Source organism: Odontesthes bonariensis, chromosome 20, assembly GCF_027942865.1.
Source record: "Odontesthes bonariensis isolate fOdoBon6 chromosome 20, fOdoBon6.hap1, whole genome shotgun sequence".
NCBI classification, from domain to species: domain Eukaryota; kingdom Metazoa; phylum Chordata; class Actinopteri; order Atheriniformes; family Atherinopsidae; genus Odontesthes; species Odontesthes bonariensis.
This window is the reverse complement of record NC_134525.1, coordinates 31355123-31379990: the sequence shown is the minus strand read 5'-3', so window position 1 is coordinate 31379990 and position 24868 is coordinate 31355123. Positions and strand designations below refer to the sequence as shown.

General features: G+C 41.7%; 1 protein-coding gene across 1 annotated transcript in view; it reads left to right on the top strand.

Moving 5' to 3' along the window:
* vstm2a (V-set and transmembrane domain containing 2A) overlaps nt 1-24868 on the top strand; it is a 147683-nt gene that overhangs the window by 85353 nt on the left and 37462 nt on the right. The window contains exon 4 of the mRNA XM_075452820.1: nt 6491-6827. Coding sequence (XP_075308935.1) covers nt 6491-6827 — 337 coding nt within the window. The remainder of the gene's footprint in view (nt 1-6490; nt 6828-24868) is intronic.

Genomic DNA, 24868 nt, shown 5'->3' with positions numbered 1-24868 from the left:
TTGTTCGCTGTTTTCCTAAATAGCCTGTGGAGGTAGCAAGGTATGTGCTAATCTCATGTGCCACACTGGAAAAAATGTCCCTCCAAAAATAAGTTAAAAAACAACAAATGCAAGATGTTTTTGCTTGAAATAAGCAAACAAAGTCTGCCAATGGAACTAGTGAAAATCGGCTTGTCAAGATTTCTTGAAATAAAATGGGATATTTAGGACTTTTGAGTTAAAAGTAAACTTGAAATTAGCTTGAAAACCTTTTCAAATGAAAGAAAAAAAGCTTGTTTCATGTGAAATGTGACTCAAAACAATTTGTTTTCAAGACTTTTTCTCTTAACAAGATATTCAAGATGTATTGTCTTAAAACAAGTCCCTATATCTGGCTGAAATGGTACTTGTTAGGCAATTATGTCTTATATTAAGTGTAATGAGATACTCAATGAGACAAATATACTTGGTAAGATTTTGATTTTTTCCAGTGCAGAATATCAGAACAATCTCAAAATACTTATTTTCTATTTATAGGTCTTGGCTGAAGCACCCACAATTAGAAAGAGTATATGAAAAAAAAGGATTTTTCAAGTGTGTAATATTGAAATTAATGGTAAACAAAAAAAAAAAACATAAACTGTTTTGTTTTATAGTAAATGTTGTTGCCTCATCTTTTCTGGTAGAACTGTTACTGACTGAATTTGGGGATGTCAAAAGCTGCCAAGGGCTTCAGCATAAAAAAAAGTTATTCTCAAAGTCACAACGTACAGCCACCACTATTCCAACAAGGAAATATAGTTTAAAGTTTTTAACCCTCACATGTAGTTTATTAGCTGGGCTCTTATTTCCTCTGAGGCTGCTGCTGGATGGAAGATGCATGCTCCTCAGTGCAGCTGACAGCAGAACATTTCCACCAGAAGCTGGCCTCATCCGTCCAGCAGGGGGGATGGGAGTGGGCGAGGCTAAGCAGAGGAGGTGGAGTAAACTTAGTTGATGATGTGAAATCAAAGTGGGACTGGCTCATTAAACGAGGAACTTTTAAACAAGGGGCACTAAGAAATGCCAGTGTTGTATTTTTTTTTTTAGTTTTACACTTGCTAACGACTTGAATTCCAATTGGCTTGAATTGGACTATATTATTTAAGTGCCTTGAGATGTCATTTGTTGTATTTGGCGCTATATAAATAAAACTGAATTGAATTGAATCAATGACTTCAGACATCCTAATATATGCTCTCAAGAACAGAAAAAAGGGATTACACCAGGACTATTCAATTACAAATTCAGTTGGGCCAGATTTTAAAACCGAGACCTTAAAGCTGCGGTCGGCAACTTTTTTTTAGTCATATTAGCTTGAACTGTCATGGGATTCTGGAAGTAGAATATTAAATAGGCTGTTTAGGAAAAATAACGAAATCTGTAGCTCCCTCTGAAGCCTGTAATCGTGCTTGCAAAAACCGAGCGCTCCCGGCTGTTTTTAACCAATCAAGTTAGGGTGGAGGAATCCTACCTGTCAATCACAGCTTATGCACACGCTGCTGAGCGTGTGCATAAGCGTGTGCGCTTGTGTGCGCTCACACTGGTGTGAACTCACGTGCACAACCTCGTCCACAGAGGGGGAGGGGTTTGGGGGGCGATTCGGAGCTTGTTAGAGGTTGGGGGAGGGACCTGAAAGTTGTGTCAGTTCGAATTTTCCGACTTTAGACTCGGAATTTTGAAAACCTGCTGACTGCAGCTTTAAGCTGGGACATTTTCAGCGGTCAGTAAGGAGGAGATGTAATGACAGATTTCAAACAAACACAAATATAATGAAATAACATGTGATGTTTATTCATCATTTCCCCTCTTCGTATTTTTGTAAAACACATTTCAAAACTTTTAAATGAACTGAGGTAGTCGCAATACTCTGACTCCTGAAATAACCCAGGCATTAAAACAAAAAGTGCTCATCAATAGTGATTAAATAGTTTTCCCTTTTGAAATGAAATAAACATATCTGACATGAGAACATCAAAAAGTGCATTAAAAGCTTTTCTAAATAAATAGAACCTCGGGTAACAGTGAGGCTGTTTTTCATTTTAAAATACTAAAAAGAATATTTTGGTCACAAAATTTCGTCTCCCTTTTGAAATGAAATCAAAGTAACATTCTGGTCATATCTGACCGTAGCACATCACAAGGTGTGTTTAAGCCAGATTTTAATGTTGCTTTTAATGTTGATTGTTGTTGATGTTGCTTATGTTGGGGGTGGTGGGGGGGTAGTATGTGTGCAATGTGGTTGTCGGTGTGATGTTGTGTGTGAGTTTATGAATTGAATTGATTTTATTATGTAAAGCACTTTGTGCTGCTTTTTTCTTTAGTATGAAAGGTGCTATATAAATAAAGTTTGATTTGATTTGATTTGATTTGATTTAACTGAATAAAAACTAACTGTTTGGAGTTGGCGGTGAAATAAAACGGTATCTTTCCGCCCAGGCAGGTTAAACACTGCATGAAAAGTGGGATTTTCGTCCCTGTAAACTCCCGAAAATCTCCCTAATTTTCGGCAGTTAACGACAATTTACAGGCTGCGAACGTGGCGTTTGTCGGTGCCACAAATTGTCGGGAACGAACCATGCTCACGGCTCTAATTAGCATATGAATGCAGAAACCGCGCACCTGGCGCAGAATGTCCTTACTCAGGATTGGATGAAACAACTACTTTTCAAACAAGTAAAATCACTCGTGATTGGTTGGCAGAGCTACCACTAGGCAGGCTCATAAATGTAAATCCCAATAATAAATTATTTTTATTATTATAATATATATTTATTATATTATTATTATATATTTATTATTTAATTTATGTGCTATTATGCTGTATATCATTGTTCTCTTATGTAGGCTACTACACGACATGATTGCATTTATTGAGGCAAGGAACATTTACCAGAAACACGTTTATGCAAAGAAAGAGCTTTATTTTTTTTAAAACACACACACACACACACACACAGGAGATCTGCCCACACAACAAGTATGGGTAGCTGACAAAGAGTCAAAAAAGAGTACCCAAAATCCTGGCTACAACTGTGTGAACTGCCGCTCTGCAGCCTCGGAGCAGTAGGCGGCGTTCTGTGCGAGGGCTGGCCGTGTTGCAGACGCTTATGGTGGGTCGCTATGTACTTCGGAGTCCACTCCAATCGCGACTGCAACGTAGTACAGAGTTCGGAGAAGTCCTGGCTATGGAAGGAGGGAGAACGAACTATCCATCCAGACACCCCGCCAACAGTGCCGTCTTCCTCGTCGGACATCAGGTCGACTGTAGCGGACTTCCAGAGTTCCTCCTCGGCCGCTTCCAGCACACTCTGTCTCGCGTCCAACAGCTGTAAAAAACAAATAAATAAAGGCAATCGGCACTGTGCTATGCACTGCGTATGGACACAACACATCTATCAATGCATCTGAAAAATAGTCAACAAAAAAGTCTTACCCTCTTTTTCTCGACCTACTCCGAGCTGAAATCTTCGCAGCTTCCGCCTGCTCTGAAAGTCCTGGCTGGTTATATGGGAAACTCCAGCGTATGCTTTCAAAGTACGTCTTACAGGCCGCTGGAAAACAATTAAATGAGAGTGGAATGAATAAAAGTCAAACGTAAGTCACAGTAACATCAAGCAAGGAAGGAGAACCAGTACAAAAATAAAAAAAAGCTACTTACACACAATTTCGTCATTATCAGCATCGTGTAAATCTGGACTTGCGGACATAGCTCCTAGCAATAAAGAGGTGACGGCCTCGTTGTGAGGAGAGTTTAGCCTGTGAAAACAAATTATACAGTTAAGATCGGTATCTATTAACGTGTCCATTTCCTTATACAGAAGAATGAAAGCATATTATTTAAATCTTACCCTTGCTCCGGATCGTAGCGCCTAGTATTGGTCTCCGAGTTGTGAACTCGGCGTACGGCTTCCTGTAAATTACAAGACAAAAAATACACTTTAATAAAGAAACTTACACTGCTTCTGTTGTTCTTTTGCAAGGCTACTAGGCTACTTTTAGCTTGGGCTACCAACAAAGGCGTGGTTTTATAGTACGTTTAGCTTAGCTAGCAGTCATCAAACATATTCTTACCGCAATATTAGGATTGTGCACCCGTCTTCTTTTCTTGGAGTTAGCCTCTGGACAGCAACCTGGAGTTAACGGCACTGAACTGCTCGTTCATGCCAGTAGCAACCCGACTCAACCGACGAGACAGTCCGCTGATGGCAGCCAACAGTTTCATGTGGTTGGTCTGCGGACTGGCTGGAAGTTGGTCGCGTTCAACCAGAGGAGTTGAGGCGGGAGAGCTAAATGCGAGACGCCGTCCAGCCATTGTAGCAAAAATCCTTACTAGCGTGTAGACAAGGCAGCAAAACCACAGGAACTGGGGATGAAGGTCTGAGAACTAGCTAGGTACAATAATGTTTGTGTATATGCTAGTCGTGCAAGTAGCCGTGGCCATGACCTCTCACGTGATTGGACGAGGAGTAGAAGACTCGTCGGGCTCCTGCAATCACAAATGCGAGGTTATTGTTATACGGAAAGACTCGCGAGACAATCTCGCCCTGGCTCGCGTCTATGATATAAAAAAGGTGTGCCTGTAAAACTCTTGTTTGTTGAAAGATGGAAGGAAAGATGGAAGGAAAGACCTCGGCGCTTCTGTGAACATTGCAACTATGAACTCTCTCATTCACAGTATTATGACCACAGAAGGTGCTATTTCAAAAATGGAGTTTGGGAGAGAAAATCCAAAAGCATTCATTAATATTGTGGATGTTAATACATCCACTGTGCATTTAAGTAAGACCAAAGAAAAGGTCACTGTAGTCAACCACTATGCACAGTGGTTGAGCTCTGGGATGACAAGGACAACAAGAAAGCAGACATTCCCAGCTGCACTCCCCCTCCAGGCAATTGCATTCCCACCCATAGCATCTTATTCTTACGTGTAGCCTTAATTCTATTCTTACTGTTCGGTATTTTTTATTCTTTTTTATGTTATTGTTGAGTGTTGTACTTTGAGAGCAAAGATTAACCAGAGTCAAATTCCTTGTTTGTTTACGCCAATCTGGCCAAAAAAGCTAATTCTGATTCTGATTTTGTGTATCTTTTTTTACATAACATTTGCCATTGCTAATGACAAACACAGTAGTTAATCTAGCATACTTTCATTAAATAAATCAATTCAAGCTAAAATGTAAGAGTCTATAATTAGGCTATACTTAGCCTGATCTATTTGTACCAGAGATTTTACCTTTTAGAAAAATCTCACCTGGGATAAAACTCCCCCTGCAACCCTGATTTGCATTTGAATAGCCTCCCCTAGAATTAGGAGCAGGGGGGTCATAGGGGGATGACTGCCAAGCCAGGCCCACGTCAATTTCCGGCAATTCACGGCATTGCCTCTCTGATTGATTGCAAATTGCCGTAAACAGCCGTAAACCTGAAATTTCACGACAATCTACAGTGCCGCATACTGACGAAAATCCCACTTTTCATGCAGTGAAAACGACGGTTTTCATCGTCAGTTTTCCGTTTGAGGGTTGAGAGACACGTACTTCTTCAGTCGGAGTTGAGCTGCTAACCTGGTTCTATCAGTAACTTTCAGAACAACGCGCTGTCTTGTGGGTTGGTTCTGTGTTGCTAGGCTACGTGGAGTGTTGCATTCACTATCTGATCTACTGTAGGAATTTTGAACTTATTTTCGTGAACTGTGTTTTTCATGGTTTTTCTCTGCTTTTTTGTTTTGGCTGAACCACAAGTTGCGCCACTCGGGTGTTGCCTCTGGGCCGCATGTGGCCCGCGGGCCGCCATTTGAATAGCTCTGGATTACATCAACAGACAGGTTGGATAATAGTGAAGATAATTTTCATGTTTTGGTCATTTGGGTCATTTCTGAGTAAAGAGAATATCCTCCTCCTAAAACTTGCGAAACCTGCCCATGTGGCAATTTTTAATGAGGGAAGAAATGACATATAATTACGTTTCACCTCTTGAACCCTGGTACCGGTACTTGTATCTTTATTACAACTTTTAGCTTTATTTTGATAGCAAGATGGCTTACTCAGAGTTTGTAATTGCAGAGAAATACTTAATTCATTTTGGCCATTTTCAAGCAGAAACCCCAAAAGGGTCAAAAAAGACTCAGAAGTTAAAAAAATAGTTGTCATACGCTGGTCTTGACTTCCCTCTCCTTTGACTTATTGAGGACTTTGTGGCTTCTTGAATTACATCTGCTCTGAAGTGTAAACTCTAACGTGAGTCATATTTCCCCCTTACCATTTGAGGGGTAGAACTTTACAGGACACCATTATGAGTCTTGGAAGACTTGTTCGAGAGTGAAAATACTGAGGATTTGATATCACGTGAATGAAAACCATTTTTTAACACTGTTTGTTGGACAATCAAATATGGTCAATATATACATGGTATATATAATCAATATAGCCAAATATGATGACATTATGGTCTCTTTTACTTTCTCTGACAGACGGTGAAAGTCCAAGGCAATGACATTTCACACAAACTGCAAATCTCCAGAGTCGGCAAGAATGATGAGGGACTGTATGAGTGCCGCGTGACACGGGCGAACTATGGAGAGATTGTGGAGTACAAAGCCCAAGCCTGGCTGAAGGTCAACGTGACTGCCAGGCCTCGACGACCGCTGCCACCACCCAAGAAGAGCTCCCCACTGCACCTGACAGACAAGAAACCAAGAAAGTCCAGCTCACCTCAGGGCCAAGACAACATGAGCTCAGAGCAGAGGGTGGCCTGCACATCCACCTCTCACACATCCTCCAATACAGCTAAACACAACACCGGCACAGGTAAGAACAAAATGGTTGAATTTAAATTGAAAAAACTCTTGACAAATGTACTCACTTTTTGCAAAATCCACATGCTTTGGACTGCTTAAGATCGTCAAGGAATTGAGTCCTCAAAGTTTTTTACATTGGTTAGGGTAGTTTTTTTCCAGCCCATTGAGAGATGAAGGCAGGGGAACTGGAAAACACATCAGAGATGTTCGATAATGTAAGGTGTGGTTGTGGAGTCCAATCCAAGTGTCCAACAACAATGCTGTGCTTTTGGACAGTTTTGAACCGATAACTCAGTCGGCAGAAATTTGTTGGCACCAATGTTGGGAAACAGTTGGCCACCAAGAACTGACAAAAACCATTAGAAGTAAGGCCAGGAAAATACTCACTTTTAATAATTGATATACGTGTTAGTCACATGCCTCGCATGTCCTGCATTTGTTTGGAGCGTCATTTGCGCACATCCTCAGAAATTGGATGCAATATACATACACATATTTTGTTTGCAGACTCCATTGCAGTTTATTTCACACATTGTAATTAATAAAACCTCAACCTTTTTTAAAAAAAATAAAAATAAACTGCCATTACAAGTTGCTTTAGAATGAGAAATAAATAACAAACCGCCTTTTACAGTGTAATTATTTAAAGTGTTGGCTGCAGAATCATCAAGCATAGTTAAAGCCATGTCCACAGCACAGGGAAGTATTAATTCCTCCGCTATTGTGTGCAGCTTTTTACACTGCGCCACTCAGTAGGCAACTTCATATGAGGCGAGTTGAGCATCATTTGGTTCATGCTGGCACGGATGAAGCTTTAGTAAAAAATGACTGCTGAGCACGGCTGTTTATGAGTTTGTCTGAAAACTCAACTGGCTTGTCTTTGTGCCCTGGATGTTTTGTATCACAGTGGCTTCCAAGTCTTACGGTAGAGATCCATTGTTCCGTCACGTCAACTTAACTCGCCGGATTGGATGCCTAGTGTCGCCGTGTTGCTACTACAGTGGGCGTGTACAGAGGGGCGTGTATATGAAGTTGTAGATACGGTAGAATGGCTCCGGGGGAAAGTAAATAACTTGTGATTTTAACCAACCGAAGTTTCTTCCTCTAAAAATTTGAGTTTTGGAGGGGAATTAATGTGTTTAAATCGTCAGCAATGGAACATTATTTCATATTGCACCATGGATCTGGATCTGCGAGCGAGGAGAGCTGCTATTGTGCTGCAGCTGCTGATGTGACACAGGAGATCACCTAATTTTTGGGTGCATCCGTTCAACGCTGCCCGGGAGGCTGCACCCCGACCTCTTCCAGAGGTACTTTTGCCTCTCCGTCGATCTCTTTGATGAGCTCCTGGCGCGAGTGGGGCCACTGCTTTCGGCTCCACTGGTGGCAGGGGCAGGGCAGTGACCGTCTGTGGTGCCGGGGAGGTCGCCATCGAGGAGGGAATTAAGGGAGTCCTCCTCTATCTCCTCCTCCTCATCATCCTCCTGGAATGCTTCTTCCCTGGGTGGCTGGGTGGTGGAGGGCAGAGACATGGTGGAGGAAGATGCCATGGGTGCTCTCCTTGGCAGATTTGACGAGGTCTCCCTCGTCTCAATGAACTGATCCAGGAAGCACATTATTTTTGCATACTTCCATGGCCTGTGTGAGGAGGCCCCAGAGCCACTCCTCTGTCTCTCCTTCTCCTTCTTGCGCTCCTTCACATACGTGTCCCTGAGGGAGCGCTACCTGTCCCTGCACCTTTTCTCTGATTTAAAAACATGAAACATGAAAAAGACATCTTGTGAAAACATGGCCATGGGTCATGGCCATGGTCATTACTTTACTGCAAAAGTGGAGAAGCTCACACAATTGCCTGATGTTTTAGGTGTGTTTATTCGCCTACATTCATTTTACCACAGCCATTCTGGCCACTGCTGCTGTTAATTTTGCCTGCAATAGCAATGACATGAGCAATACCCGAAACGTTCAGAGGTGAATAAACAAAGGGAAAAAAAACTGAGTGATGCCCTTCATTTATTTCATTCATTATTTTACTATACATAATATAACATATCTAGCTCATCACCACGAAGACAACCAGGGGAATGACCTAGCTATTTACATTAGCATACATTACTGGCCATGATGTTTGCAAGGTGTTCATGTAATTTTGTACAGTTCACACAGATGTCAACCCACCAGGGACACCCACAATCTCCGCCACCTTCCTCCACGCCTCGTCTTTTATGTTTGTATCCCTGTATGATGAAAGGGATAGATCGACAGGGAAGCCGCTAACCGCTGTAATCAAACACTCCTCCATCTTTATTATTTTGGATTTTTCTCCGCGATGCTTTCGTCACGACAAATCTATCATGACACGCCTACATGATCTACTGTCATTGGGTAACGCACTACGGCTGCCGTGGCAAATTTGCATAAACTTTGGGCGAGCCCAACATTTTGACGTGCCGCAGGTCCCCCGCTCGCCATGCCGGAATCCCAGCATGCTTTGCGAGCACGGCGACAACGATCGGCCGGATTTCATTGAAAATGAACTGAATGCATTGGATACGGCTTGGGTTGACTGAACAATGGACGACAAGCCTTACACCTCATCCTGACTGAAAGCGAGCGAGCAAAACTGAGGACGATGGAATTTCGCAAGGATGTCCTGATATGCAGCGTGACGATTTTGTCGGGAGTGATTCTATTGATTCAGAAAGTACTCACTTGAAACACCGAGTTCTCTGGCTCCCTTCGGTTCAGATCTTCGTGGTACGGGTGTTTGGGGTCATAAACCATCGGGTGCTGTTCCACGGTAAAGATCAGCTTCTCCTCGTCCATTATTCCCTGAGTGATGCTAACCTGTTGCTAACTAGCTTGTCAACAGGAAGCAGCGTGCTCATTTCAACCAATAAGAACGGGACGCCGCCGCAAAATGTCATCCAAATAGAGACAGCGCGGGCGATTTTATAAGGGGTCGGCGTGATCGCTGGACGGAGCGACATCGCGGCATGTCAGAACAGGCTGATTGAAAAGTACGCATTCTGATCACTTTTTATCAATCGCTCACTCGCCTTCAGTCAGGATGAGGTGTTAGACTGAAGTGTCAAGCTGTCCCAAGCTAACGCGTTAAGACAGACAAAACACTGCGGTTTCTCCTCATTACCCACTGTTGTACAGGTGAAGCCAAAGGCGAGATACGTGTCATCATATCTTCCTTTATTTGCCATGGAAGGAAATTGCTTTGGAAGCATATTTGGCAATGCTTCCTCCTCTGCTTTGCATTTATGTTGGAGCCCCATCAAAAACTTGTCCATGTTATGTGTTAAGCCCTGTCTATGGGTAACCAAGGCACAAAATAAAGGTGACCCATTTTCCTCAACCCTCAACAACCACACAGACATTATTTAGAATTTAACATTAACAGTTTATTTATAATATAATGTCAACTTGGAGATATGACTAATAGGCTGCAGGATGGGCCAAGGCCAAAACAACAAACAAACAAAACTATCTTCAAGAGGGAACTGACCTAAGCAAAGCAACTTCGTAACATATGCTAGAAGTGTCATTTATTGATTGATTCATTCGTGCAATCCACCGCGCCTCCCAACTTTGGGAACCACTGCCCTATTGGAATCCTCCAGTGCAAGGCGTAGTACACAGGTAAGTATGAGAAGTATTACACCCACAACAGAGCAAGTTCTTCATGTGAACATTTGATTAAAAAGCAAGTATATTCCTCTGCCATGAAGTGTTATTACAGAAGCAACAGAGTTCTAGTATACAGCCTCCCAAAACGTTTAAGAGCATCTGCAGTTTTTGTGTCCGGCCCTTTCCAGTTACACTCCCTGCCCTCTCACACTCACTGCCTTCTTTGGATGTTTGACAGGTAAACATTCACATATACGGATCAGTGGCATGAGACAGCACCGGACCCCAATGCCAGAAGGTCAAAGCAGGTCCTGCCCAACATGAGGCATGATAATGTTAAGCTTAAGGCTGATTTATGGTCGCCTACGGAGAGCCACGGAGACCCTCCCGGAGACCCTCCCGGAGACGCTCTCCGTCGCTTGCGTGCGTCGGCCAACATTCCTATCTATTCATCGAGGAGACGGACACTCGCAGAGACAGCAAGGGTTGTGATTGGTCGGCTAACAACATATTTTCGGATTCACTTTTCCGGTTTAGCTCCTTCCTCTCAGAACAACAACGCCGCCATTTTTGAAAGAGTTTACTGTGTGCCGGTCAACATTTGGTCAAAATTATTTGCATTTCAACATCAATAAGCTCCAACTCCAACAACAATTTTTTTCTCTCGGTCGCCATGATTCGTTGTGAGGAGTGGAACGGAGCCGGAAGGTGAACAATCAATCAATGATTTTCACGATAGACGTCTCGAGATTGGGTCGTCTAACGTAGCGCCGCCTACTGATCGGGAGGTGAACTGCCTTGCGTATCCTACATCCCGACGGAGAACTTCGAAAGGACGGACCAAGGAGACGGATTGACGGATAGCGACGGAGAAGCATACTGAAGCCTTTACTTGTGAGATTAGAGACTGCCTTCCTTTGGCCTCTTGTCCTTCAAGCTGTCGCTCAACATTTCACACATTAAATAAAGCACACCAGCAAGTGTCAAATGGCTCAATTTCACGGTAACATCAAAATACTTGACTGTAGGTGTAGGTGAAAGAATGCAACGTCAAAAAAGCCAGAAACAACTAAAGCAGTTTTTTTAAATAACATAAACCAACACCTCTGCGTGGCAAATTCTGGTGCAGATCACCGAAACAGAGAAAGACATTCTTAGTGGCAGCACATACACAGATTTGTGCAATGTTGGGGAAAACTCAGCTGTCTGTGCCAAGATTGAAAAAAGTCATGAATTAAATTCAGATTTAGATTCAGCGAGCAGGCCCTCGCTATCTTTTTGTGTCTTTTGTTGCTCTCTTCTTTAACCTGCTTTTATGTCAGATATGTTTTGCTGTGACAGGGTTGCTGCACAATTTTTATGGGTCTGCAAACCTGCTCTGGTGTTAGGTAAATGGTGAATGGCAGGATGCAGATTTATCTAACAAAACATTGTGTTGGAACAAAACTAGCCGTGCTATCCACTCCATATGTCATTAGTACATGTTATGACTTATCTATGTATGATTTACGTGCCATTAGGACTTATATTCATATGTAAGTCTAAATGTTTATGGAAACATAGGTCTAAATATAAAAGCTGTTGTATTTTGTTTGATTGAAACGGATCAGAAAACAAACATCAGAACAACTGTCACAGTATGACCCATGGCTCCAATGAAGAAAACCCAAAAAATGACACACATTTAGAGATGCATAAATCATTATCATTAACCTCATATCTTCTTTTAAAAACCTTTTAAAGCCCTTTCTGACTCTTGCAATCATGACATAACATGGTTTAAATGGCATGAGACATGGCAAGATGTAAATGCATGGCCATCTGGGAGTCCAAGCTATAATAGGTTCATCTCAATCCAATGTATCTCTGTCAATAATTCAACATCAATTTCAGCTTTGCGGAACTTTGACCCTCAAATGTGGCACGACTGACCTGTAGCATCTTGACCATGCTTAGACGTTTATGCGAAAGCTGTCTTGTGACATTAATCACTTTTATTTGGCCTTCTCTGTTCATGGAAAAAACTATTTAAAACAAAAGACAAAAATTGACGTGATTCGCATGATTGATTAAGCCATTGGTAATTATATGGGACGATAAACATCCTTCAGCCTTCTTGAGACAAAACTAATCTAAAAAGCTGGAAAACTGACTGTTGCAGGGTTAATTAACTCATCAACCTTCATTCAGACTGGAAGGAGACAAAGGAAGCAACCGGACTTATTGTAGCTGGGCTTCAAGCTTTCAGTGTTAGCTTCTAGCCCGTGCGTTAAAGTGGTGGTATTGGGAGAAACGCAATCATCATTATTGCATGTAGCTTTCAGGCAAGTGTAACCAGTCGTCTGAATGGTTGTTAAAAAGGGCATAACAAACCTCAGAGATTAATTATAAATGTGCCTATGAGGCATAGGATTGCAGAAGCTTACAAGTCTGGTTATGGTTTAACGCTTGCTCTTTCCCAACAACAAAATCATTTCCTTTCCCAGTTTCATCCTATTCAGGTTCACAGGTGGGCTGGAGCCCATCCCATTTGTACTCTATTTTCTTATCTTTTTTACTTTGTCATTCATTGAGTGAGGAAATTCATCTGGCATCATGAGCAACATGCAGCAGCCTATATTTTACCTTGAGGTGGTTTTGAATACAATCTCTCATCATTGCGCTGACTATCCAGCTGTGCTACAATTGTGCCGGACCACCTAATCTACAGATGGCAATAATTTCTCGATTGGTCAGACAGTTCAAAAGCTGTCAGCTCTTCTCTGGCTCTCTCTGATAGCTGTCTGCACCCTGCAGCAAAACACAGGGAAATATTGTTTGCCACTGAAAAGAGGTAAAAGTTGAATAATCCCCAGGGCTGCAGAGACAGAGATTATGAGGCAGCCAAATTATGCTGACAACTGTGTTGCAGTGAGTCCTCCATGCGGTGTGTCTGACAGAGATAAATAGCTCTCTGTGGCTGATCAAGCAGTCTTAGCCACCTTCACAGAGCAGCAAAAAGGTGAGCACGACAGAGTTCTATTACTGCCGCGCTGAGGTTTGAGGCTGATGAGCAACAATAGCTAAATGGAATGAGATGAAATTAAACCCGGGAGAGTGCAGATATTTCTGTTTCTGCATTGCTGCACCCAGAAATGAGGCCCTTTCCAGATGGAGAAATGCGACTGTGGCTGGTGGAGCGTCATCAGCAGTGGAGTGGTTTGTTCACAGTTACTCCCCACCAGCATGTTAGCTGTTGTTAGATCACAGCAGTGTTGTTCTCTCAAAGCTCAGAGGTGACCAGAGCAGAGTGTGGGGAAAAAAATAAAAGACAAAAGAAAAATGCTCCCCAAAGCAGACTAGTCTCTCCACCCGAGGCCAGCCTTAGTTCTACATGGGAGAAAACAAATGTGGATTCAGCTTGATTGCACTTATCCAAATGAATAAATAAATAACACGTAAAATAACAAAAAAAACAAATCACATACCTCAATATAAGAGGCACTTTTTCTTTTTAGAAAATGCCTTGACTGCACATGAAAAGAACATAAGTGAGTCATCTTTCCAGTGGAATAATGGATGGATGGTGGATGGAAACAGCGTGGTTACATTCATATTGCTCAGAGAGTTGCACACAATGTAACTGTGCCTATTCATGGGTCCTAAACAATGTTTCCATGTTCTGCATTTTACATTTGAATCATTTCTGTCTATTCTTTAGTTTTGCCATGTCCTCACCTTTTTCCTCAGTTCCCTCTGGTCTGCGCATCAGTTCCACTGCCTTCACCTGTGCCCACTTTTCCTCAGCTGAACCATGTCACCAATCATTCTCCCCACAGCATTTAATCTCCCGGTTGTTCATAGTGAGATGCTTACAGTCACCCATGTTGTCAAGCCAGGTTTGTCATTGCTACCGTTGCCTATATTATCAAATCAAGTTTGTTCTTCGGTTTTTGTTTGGTTCTTGTTTTTTAATGTAACATTAGGTCGGTTTATTTTTCGGGTATTGTTTCATCAGTTTAATGTTTTCGATTTTCAGCATTCCAAGTTTTTTTCTTTATAAATCTGCATGTGGGTCCTCTTCTCCACCTAAATACTTGAATCTTTTGGGGGCTTGAAACAATCTGAGTATTACGGTGGCCGACAAGTGCAAACGCATTGCAAACGGAAAAACAAATCCAAAAGTAAAACGCTGCAAGAGAAAAATGCGGCAATCACAAAAACGACCGGAGCACACGCGCTGCAAACCCCAAAACACATGCAAGAGAAAAACGCTGCAAACTTCAAAACACATGCAAGAGAGAAACGCTGCAAACTTCAAAACACATGCAAGAGAGAAACGCTGCAAACTTCAAAACACATGCAAGAGAGAAACGCTGCATACTTCAAAACACATGCAAGAGAGAAACAGGCTGCAAACTCCAAAACACAAGCAAGAGAGAAACACGCTGCAAACTCCAAAACACATGCAAGAGAGAAACGCTACAAACTCCAAAACACATGCAAGAGAGAAACGCTGCAAACTCCAAAACACATACAAGAGAGAAACGTGCTACAAACTTCAAAACACATGCAAGAGAGAAACACTGCAAACTCCAAAACACATGCAAGAGAGAAACGCTGCAAACTTCAAAACACAAGCAAGACAGAAACACGCTGCATACTTCAAAACACATGCAAGAGAGAAACGCTGCATACTTCAAAACACATGCAAGAGAGAAACGCTGCAAACTTCAAAACACGTGCAAGAGAGAAACGCTGCAAACTTCAAAACACGTGCAAGAGAGAAACGCTGCAAACTTCAAAACACGTGCAAGAGAGAAACGCTGCAAACTTCAAAACACATGCAAGAGAGAAACGCTGCAAACTTCAAAACACATGCAAGAGAGAAACACGCTGCATACTTCAAAACACATGCAAGAGAGAAATGCGCTGCAAACTTCAAAACACATGCAAGAGAGAAACGCTGCAAACTTCAAAACACATGCAAGAGAGAAATGCGCTGCAAACTTCAAAACACATGCAAGAGAGAAACGCGCTGCAAACTCCAAAACACATGCAAGAGAGAAACGCGCTGCAAACTCCAAAACACATGCGAGAGAAACGCGCTGCAAACTCCAAAACACATGCAAGAGAGAAACGCGCTGCAAACTCCAAAACACATGCGAGAGAAACGCTGCAAACTCCAAAACAGATGCAAGAGAGAAACGCTGCAAACTTCAAAACACATGCAAGAGAGAAACACGCTGCATACTTCAAAACACATGCAAGAGAGAAACGCTGCAAACTTCAAAACACATGCAAGAGAGAAACGCGCTGCAAACTCCAAAACACATGCAAGAGAGAAACGCGCTGCAAACTCCAAAACACATGCGAGAGAAACGCTGCAAACTCCAAAACAGATGCAAGAGAGAAACGCTGCATACTTCAAAACACATGCAAGAGAGAAACGCGCTGCAAACTCCAAAACACATGCAAGAGAGAAACACGCTGCAAACTTAAAAACACATGCAAGAGAGAAACGCGCTGCAAACTCCAAAACACATGAAAGAGAGAAACGCGCTGCAAACTCCTCTCTTTGATATCATTTGGACGCATGTATGAGTGTTTTTAGTTTTGTTTGTTTGCCGGATCTTTTGTTGTCAGTGTTTCATGTTCTTTGTGTAAACCTCAGTAAACAAAATAAAGTAAAGTCCCTTTCCCTGTGAAGAACCAATGCTATTTTTTTAGACTTTTTAAAAAATTTGACTCATTTTGTTTGTCGAAGTGAAGTTCAGAGTTTACTTATTTTAACAAACAAAGCAACTCCAACTCAAACACTCAAAAATATTTTTATTCATTTTGACGCTGTGTCTTGCGACACAAACTAAGCCATTTCCTTGGGGTAAATTAGACCAACAGCTTGCCGGGCACATTGAAAGCCCACAGAAACGCACCTACAGGCGGCTAACTGCTGACCCAAAGGCCCAGGGACAGTGGAACTGAGAGAGACACTTGAGCTGTCTTTAAGTTCTCACAACGCACCCAGTTCTTCTGTTTGTTATTTAAGTTTCATGCTTTGGTTTAAGATTTCAATAAATACCTGTAAGTATCTACATTAAAAAGTTGTTGTTGGATGTTTCTTCATGTAACTTTGGTCAATTCAAACAAGAATTATTGACTAACCTTGTGATATTGATTCAAATTAATTCAAATAATTCTTCTGTCAAAGGACATAAAGTCCTTGTCAGCTGTTTGTTCCTCATGTCAGTTTTGGCTTTATGGTTTGGAAAATGGTTGAATTAATGTGCACCCATGTGCACCCATGTAACCAATTAATTCAAAGAAACAGTCAGGAAAACAGTTAGCAAGCCAGCCGAGGATAAGCAGCATTAGATGGAAGTGGCACTCTGCCAGTTTGAGCTCCCTGTGGAGGTGCCTAACGGAACCTGCCTGGCTGGCCTGGAGTTGAGATACACATCATTTCACTGAGTCAAAAACATTTTGGCAAAATGTTGTGTTGTGCTGGCTTAAGGAGGACCAAATGAAAACCATTCAATGTGGATCTATCTTATTCCAGCCTAAGTCTTAACAAATGTCTCCACTGAATTAGACAGATTCTCTGATTCAATTTGTCTGAACATCATTCAGTTTGCACGCTGTGGAGGAAGCCATGTGGAGTAAAGGCCAACTCAAAATGTACCACGCTCCGCTTTGAGCCCAGAGACGTCATTTAAAAGTTAAATGTCCAAACATTCACTTTCCCATGAGCGCCTCCTTTTCAGCTGTGAGAATGAGCTGTGAATTCCTCTCACGCCTTGGAAAGACTTGCTGACCTTGTCAAGCAAACTGTGACAGGAAGTAGGTAGAGGTTTCAGCCAAACTGATGGATGAATGAAATAACACAGCTACTGTCCACATAAAAGGCTTTTTGTGTGTGATGTGTGAAAGTATTCAGTTGTGTTGCAAGACTCCTTCTGCATGCTTCCCCTGTGCTCAGCATTTAAAATGCACAGCAGTGTACAAACGCAGCAATAGTAACTCAGAATTATTCCTTTGTTCCTCTTTAAAAATAGCTCATATGCACAGGTAGTAACTTTTCCTTTGGTATGCTTGATGGCAAGGTTAGCTTGGAAGTGAAAAGCAGTTCACATAAAAACGCTAACTTACTTCCTGCTGCCTTCTCTTCTCTTCTCTCCTGACCTGGAAATGTTTTCCCACTTCTATGGGGAGCATTCCAATCCATCCTAACATGCACCTTTAGAAGATAAAAAGCAAAAAGAGAAAAGAGAAAAGGGCAAGCTTTCGAGAGAAGCTTTTTGGTGAGGAAACGCAGCTGTATCCTTCCTGGATCTCTCTCTCACATCTTAACTCTTAGGAGCTAAGAGATGCAAGTGATGAGAAGTGATGAGAAGTGGAAGTATGATAAAAGGCACCAAATGAGGTTTGTTTCAGAGCAGCAGATCAAAAATAAACCGCATTCGTGTTTCACAAAGCAAGTCAGGAAGCCTTATAAGCTCTTACAGCAGACTGACAGTAAAAAGCAGTGGTGAGACGAGGGCTCCTTCTGGTTCCCCTCATGTTTCCAGCATCTGAACAAAGAAAATAGCTCATGGATACACAACAAACTACTGGCCTGGATTTCCAGTCTGCATCTACAAAAGAAGGCATTGGTTGCAGATTTAGACGGCAGTACTACATACGTCATACAATAAAGAATAAATAACAACAGACTGGCTTTTTGCATCAGGATTGTCAGATGGTCTTCAGTTTTTTCATTCCACATTGTTGGAGATGAACCATGTGCAGAATGAGGCCTGCGTGCACACACACACACTCACATAGCCGCCCTCTGACACTCATATATCAAATCGAATCAAATCAAATTTATTTGTATAGCACATTTCATGTACAAACAATTCAAAGTGCTTTACATAAAATAAAAGCATTGCAGCAGGGAGTGGAAGAAGCATTAAAAGTACATAAAAGAATATAAAGAGAAACAAATAAAAATAATTCAAATGAATTAAAAAAAACAAAACAAGCAACAGTCCAGATAAATTAAAAGATATCGTGCAGATTTCACGATCATGAGAACAGAAATGTTTTTAACCTGGATTTAAAAATGTCTCCATTTGGTGAAAGTTTAATCTCCACTGGCAGTTTGTTCCACTTGTTTGCAGCATAACAGCTAAATGCTGCTTCTCCATGTTTAGTCTGGACTCTGGACTGGACCAGCTGACCTGAGTCCTTGGATCTAAGAGCTCTGCTGGGTTTATATTCTCTGAACATATCACAGATGTATTTTGGGCCTAAACCATTCTGGGATTTGTAAACCATCAGCAGGGTTTTAAAATCTATTCTGTGACTGACTGGAAGCCAGAGTAAAGATTTTAAAACTGCTGTGATGTGTTCAGATCTCTTAGTCCGGGTTAAAACTCCAGCAGCAGCGTTCTGGATGAGCTGCAGATGTTTAATGCTCTTTTTGGGAAGTCCAGTTAAAAGAGCGTTACAGTGATGGAGTCTACTGGAGATGAATGCATGGATGAGTTATACATACAGTGATAGTTCCCTAGTGCCAGTGTGAATGTTTGTGTTGTTCATGTCTACTCCGGCTGATGTTCTGTAGTGTGGTAGGTATCAGAGGTTTAACTCAAGTACTGTTGATTGTCAGTCTTTATTGCTTGTGTTGATAATTCCTAGTGTACTTAAAGAAGAAGTTGTTTGTGTTTATTTTGCCGGTGTGTGGCATTTGCTGTTTGCGAAGATCAGTGCTTGGATTCATAGCCTTCCTGGCTTTCCTCATTCATTCAGTCAGCAGAGCGAGTTCTTCTACTTCTAGAAGTCCATCAGGCACAGCAGGAGGCGAATGTTTCCACGAACATGGCTTGTCCTTTTGACAACGATCCCGTGGATGAAGGTGCAGCATGTTGCGCAGAGAATTAAATATTCGTGGGGAGATGGTTATCGTAGATGTTTGAGCATTTCCAGACAATTATCTTTTTGAGCGGTGCTGTTTCACGTCACAGTCCATCATTTACATACACAACCTAATCCGTCCTTACATTTGCAACATTACCAACCGTAGTCATCCTCTTCATCCCACATGAATGGTATGTTTCAGTATACTTAAACTACCATTTGGTAAAATCTTTGGAGTATTGCCTACTTACAGTTACAGTGTCTGTTGTGGCGTGAGGGGACTCCACAAGGCATACAAAACCATCAGAATCTGTTGGGACAAAAGAAAAAAAAAAGACAAAAGACAAATAAATACTTGTATGAATAGGCTTAAAAAAAGACATATATAGTCCTATTATATTTTATAAAGACACTTGTCTCTTGGGGTGGATTCCCTCAGCCACTGGCCTCTCGTTAGAGGTGGTGGTGCTGGGCAGCACCCGTTTTACGGGCATCTGCCTTCTTTCTGTTGGCTCAGTAGAAGTCTGTGTTAGTTTAAATAAGCTTAATTATTTAACAGAACATGATATAGATGAGAAGACATTTATGTGTGTGAAAACAGCATTATGTTGGGGATAAAACAACTGCACAATCAAATAGCCACTTAATATTTACTTTACAGTGTAAAACATGATCAAAATGAGGTACCTCCATGCCTGTTCACCTGTTTGAACAATGTTTTTATATTTCATCTTAAGCTGCTGCCAAGTGAGCTTCTCCCCCGCGGGATTGCACCTAAATGAAATAAATGAATGGGCTACCATTCAAGCAGTTTCCCTGTAATATTATTGTGATTGCAAAGTACTACATTTAAACTTACACTTTTGCTGCTGCAGCGGTGTTGCACTTATTTCTAAAAACGTATTGAAACTCGCCGTATGAGCGCATTAAGATTTCCAATTCGAGATTGGTGAAAAACGTAGCCCCTCCGTAGCCATGGTGACTCGTCGAATCGGGGCTTCATTGATGCTGGCTTTTTAAAGTTGTGGTGCACGGGCTAAACTCAAGGTGAACCTACTCAGAGTTGATTAAACTCACTCAAATCAGCGTTTCTGGAACCGAAAACTCAGTTTTCTATCTCAGAGTAGATCAACTCAGAGGTCAGGAATAGACTCAGAGTTGGTTGAACCTGCTTTGTGAAACCTACCCCAGGTCTGCTGCCTCCCTTCTGTACTGATTTGCAACACTGAATAGATAATCAGACTAAGCTATTTAACCAATAGTCGACAGATATTCACTGATGCTCCAGACATGTCCAACAGCCAGTTGTTAGCTTGGTGTATAAGAACCCTAAAAGCACATATCTGAATCTGCTGCAGGTGTCCGCTCCACTTATAGGGCTCCTGTACATCAAAGCAAGGAAAGGCCATGACAAATTGTAACACTCGCCAGCATGAAGTGGGCTGCCATGCATACTTGATTCAATAAGGAGTAATGAAAGTCGGTCAAGATAAAAATATAAACATAGCATTTGATTTGTATTTTCCAGTAAAGCCATTCAGAGCTCGGCTCTGCTGAAACATGATTCATCAGCTGGTCTTCACTTTCTTTGCCCACGTATTCTTGTGAAAATTGTTGCTTGTTTCTGAGAGATGAAAATGACAAATGAGTAGAAGTTGTATGAAATGTTTAGTAGCTCTTTGCTTTCTGTCGTTCCTTTTCTTACACTCATTCACTACGCTAAAAGGCCAGTCAGAGTGATCTCCCTCAGTGACCAACAACATGTTGAACAGTCAGAACAACAGAAGTCAGGTGAGTGGTTAGGGTCACGGACAGTGTGTTCCACAGCAGAAACAGAAGGGCCACAGCTGATTGTCAGCTTGGTGTATAAGGGCCCCGTGAGAAAGCTGTAGCACAGCCGGCAAGCTTACCACCAATAACCAAATGGATTCTCTTTTCCTTTTGGTCACCTCTGGTCATGAGATCTGTGTAGTGAGCGACAGAATGAGGTCACGGATACAAGCGGCTGAAATGAGTTTCTCTCAGAGGATGGCTGGGCTCAGCCTTAGAGATAGGGGGAGGAGTTCCACCACATTGAAAGAAGTCAGTTGAGGTGGTTCAGGCATCTAATTAGGATGCTTCCCAGTCTCCTCCATTTGGAGGTTTTTCGGGCACGAACTGGGAGAAGGCTCCGGGGCAGACTCAAAACGTGCTGGAGGGACGACATATCCCATCTGGACTGGGAACGGCAGAGGGAAACCCGATAAAGCTTAGAGACTCCAAGATGATGTTTCTCTCACGCATCTGTCACAAAATATTTGTGGAAATGTTTATCAAAATGCTTTGATTGAAATGACTTGTGTATGTTAACATTGGTTTTTGTTTTTTTGGGTTTTTGTTTTTAACCCCTTGTCCTGTCCAGCATTATGGCAGCAGAATTGTAATCTGAATTCCGTTTATGCCAAACACATTTGCTATGCCAAGGGAAGCTTTACGAATGTAAAGCTCCCCTTGATGCCCATTAACTCCTTATTTTTATTTATTTTTGTTACAATACTTAACATGATGTGATAGTGTGATAGTGCCGAACCGGACCGGGGGACAGAGAGAGAGGGGGAACGAAGAAGGGAAAAAAAGAACAGAAACATGAAGAGACAAACATAAAAAGCAATGAAAAATCAAACAACCAGCTGCTACACCTGTAAAAAACAAAACTCAAGACAATTCATGGCTTTTGTGGGGAATCCAGCCTTAGAGGCACCAGGAGCACCTGTAAGCAGACAAGCAGAGAACAAACACACAAACAAACAAACAAAAAAGCACAAGCAGAAGCAATCTTATATAATACACAGATGACCTTAAACCACAGGACAGCACAACAAATGCTTAGTGAGCATGCTACTGGGCTAATGAATGTGTGTGTGTGCATGAACATGCAATACACATAGATGGTCCCACATAATAACCATGCTTAAATATCAATGTATAGGGCCACATGTATGTTAACATGGTTAACATCGGATTCTATAAAATGATTAAAGTCTGTGAATGTAAAGCAGGATTTTGCAGGGAAATGAACGGACCTACTACTGATGTCCTGTATGTTGCCCACCACTGAAGAATGTGAGTAATTCAGCCAACGTTTGATTATATTAACGTGTGGAGTGAGAAGTAAGACCCATGTGGAGGCACATTTGTTGTCAGGTGTGGTGCTCCAGACGCATGCTAATAGCCGGTGTAAACATAGCCCTACATTATGAACCTGTGTTGGACTGATATTTTGGGTGACTTTAGACTGAATTTTCCAAGTGCAGCTGCACTTCATCCAATTTTCTCCACCTGATAAAATCATATCTATGGAACATGCAGTCTCTTTTTATGTTTGTGTTCCCTTAAAGAGAAAAATGGCTTTGAAAATCCAATATGAAATAACAATAACTACAACAACAGCAAATCAATAATTCATGAATTCCAATCCTCCAGCTTTTCTGTTCAAGTGTGGCTCGGTCACAAGATTCTACAGGGAATGTGGCACAACTTAGAGTGAGTTTGCCAGAATTTTAAGGGGATCAAGAAAATGTCTGACTTGATATTGATAAACTGACCCAGCACAGCTTTGCAGCACTCAGTGACAGTCATATGGATTATAGCCAGAGGGGAGTCATTTCAACCCAGCACTGGCAGCCATGCCTCTTTGCTGTTGTGTATGATTGTGTCTTGAAAAGCCTCAGAACCATGTTCATTTTCAAGTGTTCTCTTATCAGTGCTTCCTCCTGGAAGCTGAGATGTTCGTGCTGATCAATTAGCAGGTAGATAACAACATAGTGAAAACTGTGAAGGATGATGATCTAATGAAAAATATACTTTTTCTCTTTGTTTGTGTGTGAAAATGAAAAGAACTACATATAAGAATACCGACTCATTAATGAAAGTGCAGCAAGATGTGCTTACTGTGATTTAAAAAGGCAAAGTTTGTCTCCCGCTGGACTCAGCACTTTCTACATTTCATTTAGTTGAAAACTTAACTTTTCACTTCCACTGACTGTCCATTAGGTTTTAGCAATGAACAGGCATTAAAAGCGAGTTGGTTAAGGTTTGGAAGTCATCGGGACTTGCTTTAAAATGGACCCTCTTACATTCATTTTTTTTCCTGATTTACAGACATGTTGTGGAAACAAATTAAACATGTCAGTCTGAAAGCTATGCTGGCACAAGATATACCCGTGTCCTATTTTGGGAGACAATGCCTGTATTCATGAGTGTAACTTAAGAATAAAACCAGCTTTCATTTATGATGGCAAATTATTCAAACAGTTTGAAATAATGGAAAAAGGAAAATACTTCCACCCCAGTGCTTAATATTTTCTTTCCTCACCAAGTGCTTCTCTCATTTTCCCCCTCTTTGGCAAAAGTGGCAAAAGAACTCAATTTGAACTTTATTTTTTAATGCCCCTTATTTTGGAAAAAAATCTATTGCTTCAGATGTTGAGTCCTGTGAGGTGGTGGGAGGTGAGGCTTCCGATTGATATATTTTCCGTGCAGTGTTTTGCTCTCCCAGCTCTTGACTTTTTAACATTTCTCCTAAATGAAATAATTTCTTAATGCCATTCCGTTCCATTCAGTTCCAGAATGCGCTGCTGAGGGTGGCAGCACGTTGGAGTAGCTGTGTACCTCATTGAGATTTATTCTTTTTTCTAAATTTCATTCCTGTTTTTTCTTGGAAGAAATTGCATTTTTTGGACAACTGTTCCTTCCTGCCTTGGATGCTGTGCAGCTGGATTGATTTTTCCCAATACTTTTGTATATTTTGCTCTTTTGTTATGATGCATAACCATAGCAACAAGGTTGTTTACAACAGGGAGCAGCTGATTAACATTGGAAAAGCAGAAATAATTCGACAACTGAAGCCAGAAATACCACTGGAATTGAAAAGGAGGCATTGTGGATGCAGAGCAGGAGCAAAGAGGAGAGAAAGAAAGAAGAAGTTCAAACCATCTCTGCCATCCGTCATCATAGGCAATGTAAGATCGTTAGCTAACAAGTTGGATGAACTTCTAGCCTTGACAAGGACTCAGCAAGAATATCGGGAATGTAGCATTATGTGTTTTACTGAGACATGGCTGCAGGATCATATCCCCAACTCCAGCGTCTCTCTGCCGGGCTTCCTGACTGTACGAGCAGATCGAGATTTAAAGAGTAGCAGGAAAAGGAAAGGGGGTGGATTGGCAGTGCTTGTCAACAACAGATGGTGTCACTCAGGACATGTTACTGTGAAGAGTCGTCTCTGCAGTCCTGACATTGAACTATTGGCAGTAAGTTTTCGTCCATATTATTTGCCAAGAGAGTTCACCAGTGTTGTTTTGGTGGCTGTTTACATTCCACCCTCAGCTGTTGCCGACATTGCATGTGATGTCATCAGTTCCGTTGTTGCTCAGATACAGACACAACACCCCAATTCTTTTGTGGCAATATCTGGTGATTTTAATCATGCCTCACTCTCTGCTACACTGCCAACTTTTCAACAGTTTGTCAGCTGCTCTACCAGAGAAAACA